This window comes from Ascaphus truei, chromosome 10 (assembly GCF_040206685.1).
Source record: "Ascaphus truei isolate aAscTru1 chromosome 10, aAscTru1.hap1, whole genome shotgun sequence".
In the NCBI taxonomy this organism is placed as follows: domain Eukaryota; kingdom Metazoa; phylum Chordata; class Amphibia; order Anura; family Ascaphidae; genus Ascaphus; species Ascaphus truei.
The window spans coordinates 22,128,508-22,146,821 of record NC_134492.1 but is presented as its reverse complement, the minus strand read 5'-3'; the positions used below and the strand labels follow the sequence as shown (position 1 = coordinate 22,146,821).

General features: G+C 41.2%; 1 protein-coding gene across 1 annotated transcript in view; it reads right to left on the bottom strand.

Annotated features, from left to right (window-relative positions):
- The window catches only part of ERI3 (ERI1 exoribonuclease family member 3), a 193,567-nt gene that overhangs the window by 110,433 nt on the left and 64,820 nt on the right, over positions 1-18,314 (bottom strand). Inside the window, exon 6 of the mRNA XM_075616200.1 lies at positions 13,449-13,521. Coding sequence (XP_075472315.1) covers positions 13,449-13,521 — 73 coding nt within the window. The remainder of the gene's footprint in view (positions 1-13,448; positions 13,522-18,314) is intronic.

The window sequence follows — 18,314 nt, the reverse complement described above, 5'->3', positions numbered from 1 at the left end:
ATTTATATAATTGCACTGTCGCCTTTCACTGCACTGTACAGATTATTAGAAGTTCTTAGAAGGAACTTTCATATCATTCATCACTCATGAGTGGTGATCTGATTCCTGTTAGACAATGAGCATCTCAGCATTGACCACCGTTGGAAAGGACCGTGTATGCTCCTAGTGGTGTACAATAAAAGAATAATAAAGAAAGCATATAAAAAGAATGATGATAATAAAGATCTCTGTTACCCTTTTTAAAGCAAAAGAAAAAAAAATTATGTTTCACAGTAAGATCACCATATTGTATGTAGGTAATATATCACAAACGTGTAAAGGGACGAAATAAAAGGTCTGAGTCAAGGTAATGTCTTCAGGACAAAATATTATTATTTATTTTTATCGGAGTACAAAGTACAATGCTAAGAGTCACAGAGCAGCACAATGAATGTCTGCCCTGGAGAATGCAGTCTCTGGTACCTAGTGAACGGGATGAGAAAAACACTTGGGTCCAGTGTACAGAGACACTTCTGGTTCCAGTTATTTTTAAACGTTTGCTTCACGGCCGATGTTACAACATGGAACCAAAAAAGTGCAAAACAGTAGCAAAGTAATCTTTGAATCTAATGCAGGGTGAGAGGTATCTGCAATGCAGATCCCGGCTCAGCTGACACTGAAGTGGGTTAATTCCTCTGTGCCATGTAGTCTACCATTTCACTCTTGGCTTACAAGTCAGTCAGACTATTCTAGCTTTTGGAAATGGGGCTACCTCTGTGACCGCAGAAGAGAAACCTCCTGCCAAAAGGGCTTACATTTGGCTGAGAACTGTCGGAAGTCACTGGTGAGTTGGGATTGAACCAGAGGGCCACCGACCCCTGCCCTGCTCCTGGGCCACCGACCCCTGCCCTGCTCCTGGACCACCGACCCCTGCCCTGCTCCTGGACCACCGACCCCTGCCCTGCTCCTGGACCACCGACCCCTGCCCTGCTCCTGGACCACCGACCCCTGCCCTGCTCCTGGACCACCGACCCCTGCCCTGCTCCTGGACCACCGACCCCTGCCCTGCTCCTGGACCACCGACCCCTGCCCTGCTCCTGGACCGCCCCATCAGGTGTTTCTCAATAAAACATTGTAAGGATTCAGTCAACAGGATTTTTTTTTTTGTTTTCAGCAATTCTTTGCAATAAAATATCTTCAAGTTAAGCTTTCTTTATCCTAGATAGGAGACAGGAGAGGTCCAAAAAATAAAGTATGGGGGAGCGGTCCTTAAATGGTTGGCCATTCCTTGCAATCAGGGAAATCATCGTAAAAAGCGAGGTTCAGGTTGCACAAGAGGCCGTTTATGCGATATGTATGCAAATTGCTCCTAAATAGCAGCCCTCTGGTTCCCCAAGTTCAATTACCCATAAAGCACACCCAAGAAGATATTATTTTAACACCTTTACTCACATTTCTTTCATCAGAAAACTATAACTAAAAACCCTGCCAGTTTATCATGAAGTGACCCCAACAGTTTAAACACATGGTCCCAGACATTGAAAGCAAGACTGCATCCTGCCCTCACCGCCTTTACAGACACTCTTTATTACACTCATATATATTTTATTCAGCTATAAAAGCAACAAATGAAGTACTTTAAGGCAAAGGACGAGTGTCACAGCTTGATTAGAATGAGAATTATTGTATCAGAAGCCAGCTTCCTTGTTACTGGACCCACCTATGCACTGTACGCTCAGATTATATGTGACACCAGGCAAATAACACTAATAAATAACCTTACAAACATATGTATGAGTGTCAGTACACAGGCTCACTCTATTCACAGCACGTTACGTGTGTGAATTATAGAAATGATGGCTATAAATTTGAGCTTCGAGCTATGCACTTTGATGTGACACTGTTACAGACTGAATGACTGGATGGTTATGAGTGAAGTATCTATAAAGCGTGAGGCGCCCCCCCCCCCCCCCCAACGCCCTTCACATAATGCAGCTAGGACGTTGCCTCCTTCCTTACCCCTCCCTGCTCCAGTTTCCCTGTCAGCTACAGGTGTAAATCAGGGTGAAATAGTGCTCAGGGTGTTATACATACGTAGATGTCTTTTTTTTTTCTTTCTCTTTAAGTCAGCACTTACCTTCCTTCATTGACTAACCTGTAATGAGCATTTTGTTAAGACTCACCAAGATAACATGATGAAAGGGCAGTTTTAAACGATTAACCCTCACCTGTAAGTGAAAGACAGCTCTGGGTTTTAGCCCTTTCTACATCAGCGATAATAATTGAAATAATGCACAGGGGAGGGGGTTACAGTGTATTGATTGAAACAGCAAGTTCCACTATTATTTGGGGGGAAATTGCACACTCATCTATAGGGTGTAGCTCAGGGGTGCCCAACTCCAGTCCTCAAGGGCCACCAACAGGTCAGGTTCTGAGGATATCCCTGCTTCAGCACAGGTGGCTCAATCTTCAACTGAGCCACCTGTGCTGAAGCAGGGATATCCTGAAAAACTGACCCGTTGGTGGCACTTGAGGACTGGAGTTGGCCACCCCAGGTGTAGTTTATTGCCACAGGAATCCAACTACTACATCGAGAAATACGTATGTGAGCAATTACCCAAATGACTGTGTACAGTATCTGGGTGAATCCGAGACCCTGTAGAGGATTTGGGGTAAAGCATGGCTACTGTAGCTGTGCCCTCCCACAAAGAGAATTGATTCGGTTTATTTGAATTGATCAGAAGTAGCTTCAAAAACACACAGGACAAAGGGACACGAGAACTCAAAATCATCTGTTGGACTCAATTAATAATGGACTGAATTGGGACATTGGATTTATGGCTCATTACAACAACCTATAAAGCACATCCGAGCAGATATTTTTAACACATTAAGTCACATTTCTTTATTCAGAAAAGTATGTAACTAAACTCTTGCCAATTTATCATTCTCCATTCCAACACACGCCACTACCTGAAACCTCCCCCTCCCCCACTACCTGAAAACCCCTGCAGTGTTAATAATACATCTGGAGTAACCACTTGGGTACATCACTTTCCTTTCTTTAACATCACAGAAAAAAAACATTTCTGTGACCTTAACATCTAGAGGTTGGAAGATGCTACTGTTTTTATACAGTGCTGTTTCCAAAGCCTATTACTGTGATTTCTCAGGTAGACAACACCTGGGTACAATCCTGGCCGCCCCTTTGACACATTGTGTATCGAAGCCTCCATAAACAAAGACATAATGATGGCATTATTACAAATGTACAAGAGGGTAAAAGTACAATAAGTGGCTGAAGTGCATCAACTAGCCTGTGAATTCAAGATAAACCTCTTTATATATAAATCATTCCGGCCCAATAAAGGGCATTTCAACATTCAAAACTTTGGAGATTACAAAACACATCTATAAAGAATATAAAAATGTGACAAGAAAGTCTATTCCATCATATTCTATAAACGTTTGTGTGTACACTGCAAGGGAAATCGGAAGCAAGAATATGTGAAATGTAGCGTGCTTGAAACATTTAAAGAGCTGCCAAGGAGGCACATTCAATTAACTCAATGCTGATTAGATAATAATGGATATTTATTGGAAGTTATAATAATGACACAATGTCGAGTTGTTACCTAGATTATGAGAACCCTGAAACATAAAAACATGGGCTGGAGAGGGTGAAAATATATATATATTTATGAGGCCTCTTTGTACATTCAATATGATTTGCAATCTGCTTGTGCCCCCATAAAACATATTACTTGATTGTTATACAAGAGGTGCGGCCAACTCCAGTGGTCAAGGACCACCAACAAGTCAGGTTTTCAGGATATCTCTGCTTCAGCACAGTTGGCTCAATCAGTGACTGAGACTCCTGTGCTGAAGCAGGAGTTGGCCACCCCTGTTACAAAGTTAGCAGCAAACACACCTTTTTAAACACAAACATACAAATAATGTACGTGGCTAGGATTTAAACTGGTTAAACGTATACCTATCGGGTAGATCCCAACATGCGTCTAATCTCGGGTTCTAACTCCATCCCCTTGGACCACCTGCGGTGTCCCACAAGGCTCTGTCCTGGGGGCCCCTACTCTTTTCAGTCTTCATCAATGATCTTCCTACAGCTTGTAAGGGAGCTTCAATACACATGTATGCAGATGACACAATCTTATATGCACACAGCCATAGCCTCTCTGACCTTGAACACATACTTGAATCTGATTTTTTGAGACTCGAGAACTGGATTTCCCTAAACAAACTGTTTTTAAACACTGACAAGACTGTAACAATGGCATTTGGGACCAAGGCTAAACTTCTAAAGCTAAAAATGATGGAGCATCAGATCAGAGCCAATTCTAATAACATCCTAGCCCCTGTCACTAGTTTAAAATATGGGCATATCGTTGAACTCCCATTTAACATTTGGGTTGCACATTGATACCCTGACATCCAAAACCTATGCCAAACTAGGTGTACTTTATAGGAACAAATCCTCCCTAAACTCGCTGGTCAGAAAGCGTATCGCACAGCAGAAACTAACACCAATTATCGACTATGGGGACATAGTCTATGGCACAGCATCCCAAACTCTCCTTCGCAAACTAGACACCCTCTACAATTCAATATGCCGTTTTGTCCTCCAATGTAACTAGAACACACATCACTGCGAAATGCTCAAAGAACTAGGTTGGATTCTTCTTTACCCCAAACAGCTTACAATCTGAGCAGCCTGCACAATCTGAGAGAAAGGCCAGAGAAAAGAACCGTATGTATAAAAGCATTGAGAATTCAATGAAATGTATTCTTCAGTGCAAACGCGCCTTCAAGCTCGGAAGGTGCCAGGTAACCCTGATGTAACATCTCCAGACGGGAACTCATAGAGCTCATGTAAATCATTCATTATCTAGGTTTTCTTTTCATGTTGGCACAATTAAACTTGCCACAACTTACACACATTCTAGTTTTCTACAAGACCAAAACTTGGCAATGTATATCAATACTGAATTGAATTATCGAGTAGGACCAATGATTCATGTCAGAACACATGGATTGCATGTAACAGAGGATGATGTCCAAGTTGGTGATGACATTACTGAAGTCACTTTATTTGGTGCATCTTCAAATCTAAAAGGAAAATCTCATTTCTGAGTGTTGTTCAGTTTCGTATGAGCACGGTTATGTTTGCAAGACACCAATTACGTAAAACCCATTATAATTACATAAGCCAAGTATTATTGAACAGAAGGAACAATATAATGTCTATACTCTCCAGAGATACCACTTCTAATTGCCCCAGCAAGACACATCACTGGAGGTTTCAGGGGCAAACAGATGTGCATCAGCCCCCTGGATAAAGTATGGATAGATAGATAGATAGATAGATAGATAGATAGATAGATAGATAGATAGATAGATAGATAGATAGATAGATAGATAGATAGATAGATAGATAGATAGATAGATAGAGTACTAATTGTCTTGTTACATTTTATAGTTGCAGCTCTTGATTGCAAAATAATGCACTTCAGTTGTTGTTTTTTTAGGGGTTTTTTTTAGGACTGTTTATTTTCCCATCTGCTAAACAGAAGAAGAACAGGTAATGTTTGCACAGGAAGTCATCACCAAGTTTGGGATAATTATGGTACTGTGGGCTTAAGACACATCATAACGGAAACATTGAGCTAGAATAATGGAAGAGGAGATGTCGCAAAGAAGAAAGTCTCGTTATTAGAGGCGAGGCACAGGGAGGAGTAAAACCATTCCACGCAAATTCTAAATTGTCAAATTATGAATTTTGGAAAAAGTGGCAGAAATTGAAAACTTTTTCAAAACAAATAACCGTCTATCAGGGGGACCTTATTTAGCCTCCAAGTATATGAAAATTTTGTTGACATTCGCCAAATTTCACAGCTTTTGTCACAAATGTTATAATATTCTGGCAACATTTGATCAAAGCTTAATTATATGTATATTTAAAACAATACAAAATAAAAGGAAGATTTGACAATGGTGCAAATGTATACAAAAACTCTCCCAAATATTGCACGAACCTCTCAATAAATTCATACGAAAATTAACAAAACAAACCGTAACTACTTCCTCCCTGACTTGGATGAATATCCTGACCCGCACCCCAGGAATTCGTCATTACCACACGACAAGAAATATATACCAACTTAAATAATAATACATCGCTTTGGCCAAACAAAAAATGCGATGGTTGCAAGTCCCAAACCAATACAGACTTCTGTCGACAATAACCTCTTGCTCAGGGGTCGCCACAAACAGGTCAGGTTATCCCTGCTTCAGCACAGGTGGCTCAATAAATGGCTCAGTTGAAGATTGACCGATTGAGACACCGATGCTGAAGATGGGAAATCCTGATAACCAGAGTTGATGGTGGCCCTTGAGGACTGGAGTTGGCCACCCCTGAGCTAGCAGATGAAAATAAAGAATATGCCGAGCTTACACCCCAGGTATTTATTTCACCGTCACTGCACCATACCTGATAGTCAGGCTATATGCAGCCATAGTTAGATTCCCAAGTGGAAGAGTAAGTAAAATAAAAAAAAGAGCAAAAAAAAAAAAAAAAAGGAGAATTTCGAGCCTTGTATTGCTACCCTCTGGCTTTCTTCTCCTTTTGATTTAATAGTTCCTGTTCCAGCCCTGACAGTAAGGTATTTCTACCCCACAGATTATAACTCACTCTGGGCTATTATTCAACTCCTGAGCCCTAACCCTGCTGCATTTAGCCCAAACATAATATCCTTCATGCATATATTATCTGTCTGCCTATTATCTGGAATCATTTCGGAATTAAATTTCAGCCCAGCAATATTGGCTTGAAGAGCCGCTCACTTTATGGGCTAGTCAAAGGTTAGAATACCAATCAAAATAACACTGCCGATGCAGTGAGACATTTTAATATTCCAAAACCCGGTAATTGTAAAAGGACATAATATTTTTTCCCTGATTACCCCAAAGGCAACACATGTTAACAAGACGGAGGGAGAGAATGAAAAGAAATTTCAGAGTTCAGTTTTTCTCTCAGGCGTATTTAAAGGAGAAAGAAGCAAGGATCTCATTTTTGGTTGCAAATAAAAGAGGGGGAAAAAGTGCCATCTATTATATTTCAGCCGTCTTCTCAATACAGTCCTATAAAAAAAAAAAAACATTTTAATGGTGAACCGTTGGGTATTGTTGAGGAACACTTTTAGGGTGAAGGTTTTTACTCTTGATAATTGAAAATTAGCTGGGATTAAAAAGAAAAAAACTACTGCAATATTTTAAATGCTTCTGTGTCTGTGCCCCTAATTACATTGTAGTTACCGAAGATGTACTCTGATATCACATACTAATACACTCATTACCTGTAATTAAGTCTACACTGCAATTAAACATTAATTAATTTGCTCTGTTACATAGTTATATCTAAGTATGCGCATCTTTGTAATTGCATATTAATTTCATGTTATTATGTGTACTGAAGGTGTTATTTAATTTTGCCTTATTAATTAGTATGTCAAACCCCACGCATAACAGTTAATAAACATTTCTTAATAAAGCTAGCTGGCTGCCTGTGCGTAGCGAGAATCTTTTTGCTGTTCCCTGCTGCAGGTTTCTGGGCTGTAAGGGAGCTTGCACAGAGCCCTTTGTCAGGCTCATCGGTAAAATCCCAGTTGAGTTGAACTGAAGCCGTCTTCTGATTCAATGTATTCATTTCCCAACATTTTAATGATGGCAGGAAAATGGGAATCCCCACCACAAAACCAAGTCCACTCATTTATGTGACGATATAAAGCATACCAATTACAATGATAAAATAGGTGAATAATGGGTCAAAAAAAGAAAGATCATAAAAGGAGAAACCTTTCGGGACCCTTCCCCCCCCAAACCATCAGACCTGGCATACTGTACCCCCAGAAAGCAAGAGAGGGAAATGCAGACGGGGCACAGCAGGGGGTCGAGCTCGCACCCACATGTCAATAACAAATTATTATAAAGCACTGGCAGTGTGCACTGTGCTTGTCATTCTCAAATACAGGAGCAATAAACCCTGCACCCATTTTTGGCTACCTCTGGAGTAAATACTGTAGTTGGACAGTGTGAGAAAACGAGAACAATCCATTAAGGGGTTGGAGCCTACTTTCTAAGGCTACGCTTATAGTGACGGCGACGCGACGGGCAGGCGACGGTTGCTGGAAAATCAAATAGAGATGACTTCCAGCGATCGCGACCAATTTGTCGCTCCGTCACGTCGCACTTACTATAAGCGCACGCGATGGCGGCAATGTATTTGTTTTGCCGCAACGCCGCGTCGCTGTCGCCAGCACTATAAGCGCAGCCTAAAGCAAACATTATGAAGCATAGAGTAAGATTTACATAAAAAGAAAATAGCTAAAGTATTTATCCCCTTTTTGCTTTTATTTTATTTACATTCTTATGAAGTTTAATCATTTTTTATCTTCTCTACGATTGGACTCGGGTTCAGTACTGGAAAAATATTGATGTCAAATTATTTAAATGGGCGGTTAAAAATCTAAGCTTGTGGAACATGTTTAGAGCTGTAATAATGCATATATGTTACTATAGCCCTTGTATCTTTAACGGTGAAGTGCTTTGCAAATGTAAATAATATTTCTTCATGTTAAAATAAGAGAGCTCAAAGCTACAGTATGAGATGAAATTCAAGGGTATTTATATCAATTTTACGGCACATTAGCCACTCTTATTTATTGTAGACTTGTAATCTCGCTCACTACAATATTTAAGTAATTTTGTTATATATATACATATATATATATATATAATATATATACACACATACACATACACACACGAAACGTTCAGGGCACTCAAATGGACAAAAAATAGGACAAATCCCTTATCTTATAATCAGGGTGCTTGCAGTGCAGCCAGGATCACCATCCAGTAACAAAAATCAGCAAGAAACTCACTAGTCTGTCAGAATTGTAAAATAGGGTTTATTTCATCACACAAGCATTAGGGGTAAATACAAGAAAGAAGGGACCGACGTTTTGGACCTACCGGTCCTTTATCGACCTAGATAATATAGTATATTTCTGTAACAATGTATTCCCATTATGTTTTACATTAGAGATGGGGTAGCCACCTCTAGTCCTCAAGAGCCATCAACAGGTAAGGTGTTAAGGATATCCCTGCTTCAGCACAGGCGGCTCAATCAGTGGCTCAGTTTTCGATTGAGCAAACTAATTGAGCCACCTGTGCTGAAGCCGGGATATCCTTAACACCTGACCTGTTTGTGGCACTTGAGGACTGAAGTTGGCCACTCCTGCGTTAGAGAATACTTACGTTTTATTTCGGCAGCACAATCATATCAACATATGTCTAATCAGTTTAGTCCCCTTCAAAACATGTTTGTCTCTCTCTTTAATAGCACTATATATCAAGCTTCTATTGTTCTGCGACAGAAGACTTTTAGTCGAAAGCCACCATCAGAATATTTTTCCACAATGCAGCATTACAATATAGTATGCTTAATATTTGTTTCTTGTGTGACACAATAACATTTTCAAGTGGCTGAACAGGGAAGAGAGAATTCATGCTCCCTGGGAATAGATTACAAGACGTACAGCTTCAGTCCCACTTGTAAAAGGATTCAGGCATGTAATGCACATGGTTTCATAACTGTGGACATGTATAATAACTTAAAAAATAATTTGAAGCCACGAGTACTTCAATTTTAACCTTCTACTGACAGACTTCTTCCCAAACACCCCAAATTGATGGGGACGCTACTGTAAGCAGTCGACTTTAGCTCCAATATCGAGTGCAGTGTTTTTCAACAGGGGTTCCTAGGAGCCCTTGTGTTCCCCAGGCATCTTTAAAGGGTTCCCTACAATTTCAGGTAATTTGAAAATTGGACCAATACAGAAGAATTTACAATGCATCTGATCTCAGGCGCTATTAGAGAGGGTTGGGGTTCCTTACAATGCATCTGATCTTAGAGGCGCTATTAGAGAGGGTTGGGGTTCCTTACAATGCATCTGATCTCAGACGCGCTTTTAGTGAGGTTTGGGGTTCCTTACAATGCATCTGTTCTTAGAGGCGCTATTAGAGAGGGTTGGGGTTCCTTACAATGCATCTGATCGCAGACGCGCTATTAGAGAGGGTTGGGGTTCCTCAGAATTTCGGAACATAATTATAGGGTTCCTTAACCAAAAAAAAAAAGTTAAAAAAACCCACTAATCTAGCGGAGAAAGGGAGTCAAGCTTGCAACAGTTAAAGAGTCATAATGTAAAACCACAGCTTGCGTCTCTGTCTACTATACGAAGCGGTGTAAATATATACTCTTAATATATAATGATTTTTTTATTTGCTGCATACTCTTAATTCATATTCAATATTTGAAGCTGCTCGTCTGATAGTGTTTAATAAAGGTTACCTATAAACTGCACCCCCTGTGTTCCCATTTAAAGCTCATTGATGTTTGCTTGTGTACATTTTGTTTCTGGGTCTGTATTGGGGGGAATCGAATTAGAAAAGAGAAACCCCCCCTCATGGGATACACTGGATGTCCCTGCAGAAAATTAAAGAATCATCTTAAACCTTAATCCCTTATCTGTCATTGCATGTCGCATCAAATTAGAATAATTGCAGGAGTCTGATGGCTGTGCCCAGTAGCCCTGGACTAGTGGAGTGTGTGCATGAATTCATCCCAAAGGCAAAGAGTTGGGAGGGAGGGTAAAGAAGGTGGAGAGAGGCTTAGCGCCCAGCTCCTGATTAAACAAGTCACAGCCCAGGTTACTTGGTTTGCCAGATACAAGCTGCTATCCGTTCACCAAAAGTTTACTGAACTTCAAATGGCGATCATTAATGGTCAGTGAACTGCACAATGCCTCAGTGTGCCTTCAGATTGCATTTGCAAAGGCCCAGCAATCAGCGAAAAGATTTGCTCTGACAGCACAGAACGCTCAAGTCTCCTTGAAGATCAGCGAGAGCGCGCACTGAACGCATGTCTGTACCCTGCTTCCCTATTCCAGGAGAGTGGGCTAAGACAGGGGTTGACAACTCTAGAACTCAACCCCCCCCCCCCCCCCCAAACAGGTCAGGTTTTCAGGATATCCCAGCTTCGGCACAGGTGGCTCAATCAGAGGCTTAGTCGTTGACTGAGCAACCTGTGCTAAAGCAGTGGCTGATTGAGCAACCTGTGCTGAAGCAGGAACTGATGGAGTAACGCTAATGCAAGCACTCAGAATACAGAGGTTAAGGTAGGGTACTTAGCTGCCGGTGCATGGACTTCAGAGTGTTCCTAAAGTCCCAGTAGTAGTCAGTGTTCACAGAGAAGCCAGCACACAGGTTTAAACAAAATGCTTTAATGACCCAAGTAGTTCGACGTTTCGGCTGTGCACTACAGCCTTTTGCAAAATGGAGTCACGTGCTGAAGCAGGGATATCCTGAAAACCTGATCTGTAGGGGGGCTTGAGGAATGGAGTTGAGCATTCCTCAGCTAAGACAGGGCCTTCTGTTTTGGGAATAAACGTACCTACTTTTGATGGCCTGTGGTAATAGCTACCAATGACAGCAGCATTGGGAACGCTAAAAAAAGCCACACAGCAGAGTGCTATATACACTGGTATATACACTGCTATATTACACTGCTATATTACACTGCTATTTACACAAAGAGGGAAAAAATGGAAAAAGTTTTGCAACATTTTAAAATATCTTTCTCTCTGAAGGGATTTGGAAGTATCCACTTGTAAATAAAAAGGCAGTGGGTACGTAGTACTAATTGGTACCACTGCACTTTGGACCAGGGGCGCGCAAAGTGGGGTCGCAACGGTTACAAAGGCCGCACACTGTTAAGCGCGAGGCCTCTAACTCACTTACCTGAATTCAGCCGACTTCGGGCGACACCCATCATCACCATGGCATCAAATTACGACGCAGGTCACATGACATCACATGACCCTGCGGCGTCATTTGATGCCAGATTAAAGGTAAGGGGGGTGCGACACTGGCGGAGAGCAGGCAGGGGGTGCAGCGCAGAAAGTTCGCGCACCCCTGCTTTACACCACTAGATATACTTATAGTTGAAAGTGCGGACTATTAACCTATATATCAAGGCTCCGTTTTGTGCACCGGGGTTGCACAGAGGGGCCCTGAGAACAAACGTGCACCGATTAATTGCTACATATCAGAAACTGCCAGAAAAACCAGTAAATACACTGAAATACAAAATGCAATCCAAGGCTTATTTTGTTAAATGTATTTTTAATTGTGTGTGTATATATGTGTGTGTGTGTATATGTGTGTGTGTGTGTGTGTGTGTGTGTGTGTGTGTGTGTGTGTGTGTGTGTGTGTGTGTGTGTGTGTGTGTGTGTGTGTGTGTGTGTGTGTGTGTGTGTGTGTGTGTGTGTATATATATATATATATATATATTTGAAGCAGGGGGTCTCTGGAGCTGAACCCCTTTAATTTCAGCGCTGGGGACCACCAAGTAGGGTGTCCTCAGAGATGAAATTAATGGGGGCCAGCTCCGGAGACCCCCTGCTTTAATTCTATATAATGAAGGGGGAAAAAAATTCACTGTCTTTGATTATTCCTTTAAACACCGCTAATTTCATACAGAATGCACAGAGTGAACAGATAGGTCATCATCAGGGTAATCACATCAATACAAACTGCACACATGCTGGCCTTTGAAGTTAAAAAGTGACATCGCTATGATCCAGTGCTTCATGGACCAAAATTAGATTGCAATCTCTTTGCATAGATTAATTATGCATTTTTTTTTAAATCACTATTTTTAATATACAGTGTGTGTGTATATATATATATTTATATATATACAGTGTTCGACAAACGTATACATTTGCTCGCCCCGGGCGAGTGGATTTAACCCCCGGACGAGTAAATATTGGCCCAAGCAGCACACGTTTGGTACTAGGTGGCGAGTAGATTTTTTTGTGTGGCGAGTAGATTTTTTGGTGATTTGTCAACCACTGTTATATATATATATATATATATATATATATATATATATATATATATAAATAAATATATATATATACTGTATATTCTGTTGATACAACAAAAAAACTGCAACACATTGAGTTTCCTTAAGGAGCTTGTCTGTTTATAGGTCTGAAGCAAACATGTTAATACAGTGAATAACTAGAGTGAAATCATACACGCATGCTCATACATAAATCCAGGCGCTGTCATACAAACATCATGCTCACATCAGGGAACCTCTCACCGAGCACATTCCATTAAGTGGTGTGAGACTCCCATTAAGACCATACAATGAGAGGGCACGAGGAACCTGCTGAGGCCCGGGGGAAATGGGGGGCGGGGGGGGAAATGGGGGGCGGGGGGGGAGGGAACACTTCATTTCCATGCAAATGACACAGACTATGAAACACCTCCCTGCGGACAAATACATTTAAAAGAAAAAGGGGATTTGGTAAAGAAAGTACCTTTTTCAGATTAATCCACTGCTTGAAGTAATCAGCGACCTGCAGTCCTAAATATTCACACTGTCCTGGCAGCCTGTTGAGAGAAAGTCACACTTAATCCTATCAGGATTACCAATAGCGCCGTGCATTTTATTAACCCCTTTGCTGCTGGAAGGGCGTGCACTGCAACCGCGTCATGCGCCTAGGAGCAGGGTTCGCTCTGTGTATGCGCTATACAAGACATTGAGATAGATGCATGGCAGGACCTTTAGCCGGTGAAAGGGTTACAGACCCCTGTAAAAATAAACACCCAGCAGCTGTATGAAGTCGGGCACCGCTCAAGTACAGGCAAAGAATATTATCCAGCATCTGCGATTTATACAAATACAATGTTAACAGGTGCACCATTTCCATTGCAGCACCGAGCTCTCCCCTAAGTTCCCAAAATGCTCAGCTTCCTCAGGACGCGGGGGGGCAGCGGAGACTGCCAGGGGAACACACCAAATTCCGTTTGAAAAGGGATTTGCTGTTATCCCTCCAGCTGATAGAGGGGCCAGCAAAACATTATCATATTAAGGAAAACATGAGGTATTATCTTCTTCACTGTTGAAAGGGCGACACGTGGAGCTGCCAAATCCTTTACCGCAGGGGTTCTCAACTCCAGTCCTCCCCACCCCCACAAACAGGTCAGGTTTTCCCAGCTTCAGCACACGTGGCTCAATCTTCGACTGCACCACCTGTGCTGAAGCTGGGATATCCCGAAACCCTGACCTGTTGGGAGGGGTCTTGAGGACTAGAGTTGAAACCCCTGCTGTAAAGGATTTAGCCGAAAGAATGGAGAGGAGTGAGGAAACAGGCTGCTATGAAGAGGCTCCTTGCAACTAGCTCTCTTAATCCAGCCAGAGGAAATACCAACAGCTCCCAGTGATAAATGCATACTTCCCCTTATCACTTTCCCTAAGTGAGCACAGTGTCGGTGTAATGATAGATGGGCGTGCATTGTGTTACAAAGGAGCTAAACTGTCCTATCTCCCCTCACACTTAACAGGGCATCATTATCATGAGATGGCATGAGGTGAAATACAGCAGAGGGTATGAAGAGCACAAGGGAGGGTGGGAAGAGCGGGGGAGAGAGAAAAGAAACACTAATTGAACAACAATGGCAGAGTGAACACTGAGCGTGTTATCTAAATTGTAACACCTTTATCTGGAGCCCAAGAGTGACAGCAGAGCACAAATTGCTCTTTTTCTTGTGTATTGTATCCTCTCGTGCAAACAGAAGCTGATAAAACGTGTCAGCGGTGTGATAGCTTATCAATTTAACCCTAATTATCCTGGGGGTCAGCAGTGGAAATAGAGGTTTTGAATTTCAACAGGTTCTGCAGGTCTCTGCTCTGCTACAAATAAAATGTGAGGGGGGGGGGGAATAGGGAAGGGGGAGGGGGGAGAGAGGAATAGGGAGGGGGAGAGAGGAATAGGGAGGAGGGGAGAGGAAGAGGCAGTGGGGAAAGATGCAGTAATTGAATTCCATCTCTCAGGTGGTCCCAGTGTATCAAAAATTAATGTTGCTGTCTCCCAACTAATCAAACTAGGTTAATGTCCATCTGCTGCCGGGTTCAGCGAGTCAGGAGACAATAGGATCGGGTCAGCCCAGGCACTTTCGGGGTGGATATTGTGCCGGTTATAAAATAAAGTTATGCATAGGTTGGCGGAGGCAAAACAGTCAGGGTAGATATTTATACGACTGGTTTCAACTTCACTAACCTTCCCATGGGATGGTAACATATACTATAATATATACTAATTGCTGTATACCAAACACACAGTTAAAGAGATTATATATATATATATATGCAGTTGCACCTTTTCAATTTTTCTTATTGAAATTATGTTCAATGCGAAGTAATATGACAATTGTGGGTATCTTTAATGTCTTACATAAATTACATTTTTGCCAGAATAAAGAAATAACTACTGTAGAATTTCCCTCTGCAGTGGAGGTCTTCAAGAAATGTTAAAAGCAAGAGGGTCTGCGAAATAAATGAAATATGAGTATTTTACTTAAAAACAAAACAAAAAAAAAAGCTTTTCAGAGGTCATTTATTATCATTATCAATTATTTAGATTTACTGTTACAGGAAATATATGGCACACTTGTAAATTCCCTCCAATCCGTCCAAAGAAAAGCATGATTCAGATGTAATATGTTCAATAAGTTCCTCTTTTCAGTCTCACAATAAGATGTGAATAAATCAGATTACCTTATTGGTGTGGAACAAAACAAGACTTATCGTACCTTCCCTATTCAGTGTACCTGTTGCATGTGAAAACCCAAGGACAATGTTCAGACTTTCGAAAATGATTTTTAAATGCATACACTTATCCATATTTTTTTTTTTTAAAGTATTAAATTACCAATATTTAATCCTACATTTGCTAAGCAGTGCTCTGCCATAAGACGTACTAGACGACTTTGGAGTCAAAGGGAATGGGTGAGAATGTGTCTTCCAGCGCCTGATGAGGTCTTATGGAATAATGCTCCGTAAAATTGGGCCACAGTCCATAAAACACAACAAAATGACAAACATTCAGGCCGTACACCTTCAGTGGATGCAGGAGCATCACCGAAACAATTAAATGTCAACGCAGGGTCAAAAAAAAAATTAAAAAAAGCTCTGGCCTGCAAGCAAGTGGCTAAAAATGTGCTTTGTATAAATCTTTCCCAATCCTAAATTTCAATCCAGATAACTGTGATCCTGAGGAAGGTGCGTGTGCTCTTCACTTGGTCTTCTTTCCCTTTCATCAGCACTTAGGACAGGGCGCTTTCACGCGGCTAGAACAGAACGTACATTTTCCCATCCATTAGTTACGCAGACAGCTTCCTCCACATATTGTACATGTTCTGCAGAATGTACACGTTACCCATGTATGGTGACAGCATTGCATCAAAGAAATCACTAACACACGCATCGTAAGATAGAGCTTATTACAGCATGGGGTGAGCGCACTCGGAGAGGAGACGCAGCGACAGTGGAAGCCGGGCTCCTACTCTCCTTCCCGTTTTTATTTATTTATTTTAACTTGTCACGGTACAACACGTCTATAAGCGGCACATCAGCCTTAAATATCACTGCGCGTGAAGTGGAAACATGACAGCAGGGAAGTGGAGAGAGACAGGACGGGATCTGAATCTGCTGCCAGCTAGCACTAATGAATTGAAGCATCAACCTCTCCAGCTCAGATTTGTACCTTTTTTTTTTTTTTTCAGGGAAGCCAGGGGTGTTCACATTATTTTCAAATGTTCTACTCAAAGGCCGATTGCTGAGAAATGTCAATATAAGGGCTGAGGTCCTTATTCAATATGCTGAAAAACCACTTCCCAGCGCTGGAGAAAAGGTCAGCTCCATTTAAATGAATGGAACACACATATTCTTTAGTACGGAGAAGTGACATCACAGCATATTAAATAAGGACCTGAGACAGTAAGTATTGTCATAGGGAGGGGTGCACAAAAGGAATTGTAAGGGAAAGATTTAAATCAGCATTATATGTTTCCGTGACAAATGCAAGTCTTAACCAAATACTGCAGTGCTCAGGGGTCTTTTGGATCCTTGCCATTTCTGCCATGTTAATATTATATTTGACCGGCAGATAAGTGCTGGATACAAGTGTTTTCTCTATGGGTTAAATGATTAATCCCTCCAAAAGAATTTTATGAAGGACACAGGAAATCAACATTTTCAACACCCTATATATTTATTTTTAATTTCCCCTTAGAACTAATATTCCACATATTAAATCCTTAGCCAGAAAAAAAAGAAAATTCCGTTGGAGAACATAGTGACCGCTTCCCAAAATTCCTAAAATTCCATGCAGACACCTGCATAGTTGTACAATACATGATCACACCTGTCTGGCTATTTTCAATAACCGACTCATATAAAGAATAGTTAGATAAAAGCATAGAGCCAGGATCTCCAACGAATCCCATGGGGCGGAATCAAAAATAATTTAGGAGTAGACGTGCCAGACGCAATGACATGTCATTTTAAATACATTTAAAGACTTAAAAATGATCATATTTCATCATTTTGCAAACATGTATAACATCTGTACCATATATATTTACATGACCTTAACTTACAAGTGAGTTTCAGCGTGAAAAACTGCACTTAGCTGCATAAGCAAACTAGTATGAAATTAGCAGGAGCAGAGCGTGCAAGCCGGGGCTGCCAGGTGAAGAAGTCCTGGGCTCCTGGCTCTATAGGGTAACATATAAGACACATCTCCTTCTCGGTAACCCACACCCTGCAACCGCAAATTCATTTTAACATTTCTCCCTGAAGGGTAGGAATCTCCAGGAGCTCCATTATCAGTTATCCGAGTCTATATAAAGAAAAACGTGAAGTATATGAATATGCAACAATTAAAAAATTATGAAAAAGTGGATTACATAGTTGTAGAGGAGAATCACTATTTGTCTCAGTTTATTTATGAGAAAAGGCGTGTTTAAGGCGCTGAATCATTCAAATAAGTTTGTTTTCATAATACAGTACCATTCTCTTCTGCTCAAACAACTCGTTACATTAAAAGCAGTAATCCCGGGTGTCCACTTTATCTTTTTCTAAATATAGCGGTTCAGCTCCAGAAGAGCGTCTTTAGGAACTCTGCCCTATGTTCTTTTATCAATAAACCATTCTAAAGAAGACCCTCGTGTCCTGTGATGTGCTGGTGGGATGTGCTCCGGTTTTTTCCATTACTCTAGACAGCTCCAGAAGGGAGAAGTAAAGAAAGGTAACATTTTGGAAGAGAAGAAATGTCAACAATTACTCTGTACTTTGGAGTTGGAAAGAATTGAATAATTAAGGGAGACTTTGTGGTTACTCA